The sequence below is a fragment of the Mastomys coucha genome, unplaced genomic scaffold (genome assembly GCF_008632895.1).
Source record: "Mastomys coucha isolate ucsf_1 unplaced genomic scaffold, UCSF_Mcou_1 pScaffold22, whole genome shotgun sequence".
Lineage (NCBI taxonomy): Eukaryota > Metazoa > Chordata > Mammalia > Rodentia > Muridae > Mastomys > Mastomys coucha.
Window position 1 is genome coordinate 82399021 of NW_022196905.1, and position 3788 is coordinate 82402808.

Genomic DNA, 3788 nt, shown 5'->3' on the forward strand with positions numbered 1-3788 from the left:
ATGTATTGGAGTTTCAAGACCAACAAAGTTTAACACATTTTTTAACTACAGATATTACAGCTGGAAGTATACTTTACTTAACTCTGTAGCCCAGGCAAACACTATGTATCACTTGACCTCCCAAACTAGCTTCTCTGTTCTGGGGGTTCCTGCGGTGCATACTCTGAGATTGTCAAAATGGCCTCCATTTTTCAATCAACTTCCCAACAAAGGTTATGTTAATCTGTTCACCAAATCAGATTTGTTTGTTTTAAAAGGCATAGTCTCACTATATAGTCCTGACTGGCCTGGCACTCAGTACATACCAAGCTGGCCCTGAATTCAGAGATCCATCTGCCTCTACTGCTTAAATGTAGGGATTAAAAGTATGCAGCACCACACCCAGCTCAATTAAGTTAGTAGTTTTCTGAGACTTGGCCTCAGACAGTAAAGATGACTTTGAACTTTGTATGTAGCTAAGGATACCTTGACCCTTCCTACCACCACCTCCAAAGTGCCAGGATTACAGGATTAGATGCCACTACACCTAACTGTTGCTTTTGACTATAAAGTCTTACTTTCCAGGCCAAGGTCTTGAGGGATAATTATTGTTTTTTTTTTTGTTGTTTTTTTTTTTTTGAGGTGGGTAGCACAGCCCAGGGTAGCCTCCTGTGTGTGCACCGCTGACCTTGCCCAGTTTCTCCTCATATTCAATCTCATATCATACACATTTAGTACAAATTGGTGTATTGCCTTTAATCAACTTGTAATATGCTGAACTAAGACAGTACACACGTATGTTCTAGACCCTTGTAATTTTATCTGTACCTTCTTTCTCTATATACATCCTGGTCCTTAAAACTTTTAGGTCATCCAACAAAATGGACCAGTGTAGCACAGGCAAGGCATCATAAATGTCACCTCATCAAGCCGTCCCATAACCAAATGGACAACGAACTCTTCGCCTGTTCCTGGTCCACTGCTGTAGCTCTCAGATTTTTCTTCATAAAAATATCAAAACACCAGGCTTAAGCACATATGTAACAAATAAGGCTTTATGTTTCATGCATTAATTCATATACGTTCTACTCTCTTCTCTGAGACGAGGTCTTAGTCTGTAGTCTGGATGGCCTGGAACTCACGTAAAACAGGCTGGGGACTGAGATATACCTGAGTCTTCCTCCACAGTACTGAGACTAATGTCTTGCCTCAACTCTTTAGCTACAATGTTTCCCTACATGTCAAGTTTTCTTTGCTGTTCTTGTTTAAGATTTATTTTATGGGGCTGGCGAGATGGCTCAGCAGGTAAGAACACTGACTGCTCTTCCAGGTTCTGAGTTCAAATCCCAGCAACCACATGGTGGCTCACAACCATTCATAATGAGATCTAACGCCCTCTTCTGGTGCATCTGAAGACAGCAACAGTGTACTTATTTATAATCTTTCGGCCGGAGCGAGCAGAGGTCCAAAAATTCAACTCCCAACAACCACATGAAGGCTCACAACTATATGTACAGCTATAGTATACTCATACACATAAAATAAATATTTAAAATAAATAAATAACAAATGTGTTTAAGTGGTTTGCATACATGTATTTAACTGCACCCCATGAATGCCTGATGCCCTCAGAGGTCAGAAGTGGGTACTGAATACTTCTAAGACTGAAGCTACAGACTATGGCTCACAACCATAGGCCATCATCTAAGTGTTGAGAATCAAACCTAGGTCCTCTGAACGAGCAGTAAGTGTTCTTTAGGCAAGATATAGAGACCAATGCTTTTAATCCCAGCACTCAGAAGGCAAAGGCAGGTGAATCTCTGAGTTTAAGGCCAGCCTGATCTACAAAGTGAGTTCCAGGTCAGCCAGGCCTACACAGAGAAACCCTGTCTCAGATTAAAACAACAACGAACAAATAAACAAACGAAAGCAAGTGCTCTTAATTGCTCATCCAGCTCTTCAGTGCAATGTCAAGTTTTTATTAGCACCAAATAAAGATGACAAAGCTCACCATTAAATACAATTTGCCAAGCATGGTGGCACTGTAGCGATACCATCTGGAAGGGAGGAAGTGCAAGGCCAGCCTGAACTACACAGTCAAACCACTTCACACCAAAAACAATTTCAAAAGGGGTGTGTGTGGGGCAACCCATGAACAACACGGGATAGGACAGGACCACACGGCAACTGACAACCACTTGCTTGCCCAGCCCCCTTGACTTATGTCAAATCTTAATATGGTATTTAATTCACTGACTTTTATCTTTTCAGTGGCTCCCCAGAACAGAGGCCAGGAGTGGTATCACATATGTATAATTTATGCACTTGGGAGTTGGGGGTAGGAGGATTAGGAGTTCAAGGTCATTACAGATACCTAAGGGGCATCCTGGTACACATGAAACCCTGTCATATTAGACAGACAGAGCCAGGCACAATGGTCTGCACCTGGAATCTCAGAACTGAGAGGGCCACTCAGCTTCCCAGGAGTTGGGAAAACACCTGCTTCTTCCTTTCTCTGATTCCATTCCAATACACAGAACAACCATGCTGCATAGTGATTAATATGACAAGCCAATCAAAAGAATGCCTAACCCTGTATTTACACTATATATACACGTAGGTATATATTTGTATGTACGTGTATGTACATAATACACACATATATCTATGTACACACACACTCACATGAACTTTTTTGTGACTGCAGACACAAAGCTGCATACCTGGCCACTCTCTTGGACCAACCAAACTGCCGTGCACAGACTGCAACTTCTTGGTTAAGGCGCTTGGCGATGTCTTTTATTTCTGGTTGCAAATTTTCCACCTAACTAAAGAAAAAAGTTGTTTGATGAGCACATAAAGGATCTTTAATGATAACCACATTAGCTTCAGCTGTCTACTTGGCACATCCAGGAGGAAGGACCTCCAACTAAGGAATGTCACCCATTAGATTAACCTATGGGGCATTTTTTTTTTTTTTTTTTTTTTGGTTTTTCGAGACAGGGTTTCTCTGTGTAGTCCTGGCTGAGTCCTGGACTCTCTGTAGACCAGGCTGGCCTCGAACTCAGAAATTCGCCTTTCTCTGCCTCCCAAGTGCTAGGATTGAAGGTGTGTGCCACCACCGCCTGGCCTATGGGGTATTTTTTGATGACAGGGATACTGTGCACCACCAGCTGGAGGCATGCGAGTGTGGCTATATAAAAAGCTAGTAAGCAGTGTTCCTCTAAGGATTTTGCTTCTGTTTGTGCTCTGTAATGCCTCCATGATGGACTATATAACCTACCATCCACAGTCGACTTTTTCCCCCACTCAGCATTAGGTCAGGGCAAGCAAACTCACAGTTCTAGTCTCTGTTCTCTAGACTATATGCAAATGTTGTTTACTGATCACATTTGTAATCGGGAACACTTAAGAAAACTCTATTAGATATTAGCTTGCTTAAAATATCTTTAGCCCCAAATTTAAATTCCTGCTTGTACATCTATCTACTTGATCTTAGCATCCACACTGAGTTAAACCAACTGCAACTTCTTGGTTATGAGTGCCTGATGTTTTCTATTTCTGGCTGTGCATAACCTCTGAAATCTTCATTTCCAGTACGTAGTAAATCTAACAGCACCTCCTCCATAAGACTTCTAGTAAATGAAAACTGCATCCGGGTTTTACTGTTCCATCCTTAGATTTCCTAGTATAGAGAAAACAGCATTCCAGAGTTAACACCTCACTGTGAATGATTCCTGGCTCAATGCTGCTGCTTCCCTTCCTGGCAATCCTCTGTGACTCAAAAGTACTTCAACTCTTGATTTACC

At 41.8% G+C, this 3788-nt stretch overlaps 1 protein-coding gene across 3 annotated transcripts in view; it reads right to left on the reverse strand.

Moving 5' to 3' along the window:
- Nucleotides 1-3788, reverse strand: part of LOC116104462 (cytochrome c oxidase assembly protein COX18, mitochondrial) — a 10683-nt gene that overhangs the window by 5980 nt on the left and 915 nt on the right. For all 3 annotated transcript variants that reach the window (XM_031390956.1, XM_031390955.1, XM_031390953.1), the window contains exon 2: nucleotides 2703-2803. In XM_031390956.1, coding sequence (XP_031246816.1) covers nucleotides 2703-2803 — 101 coding nt within the window. The remainder of the gene's footprint in view (nucleotides 1-2702; nucleotides 2804-3788) is intronic.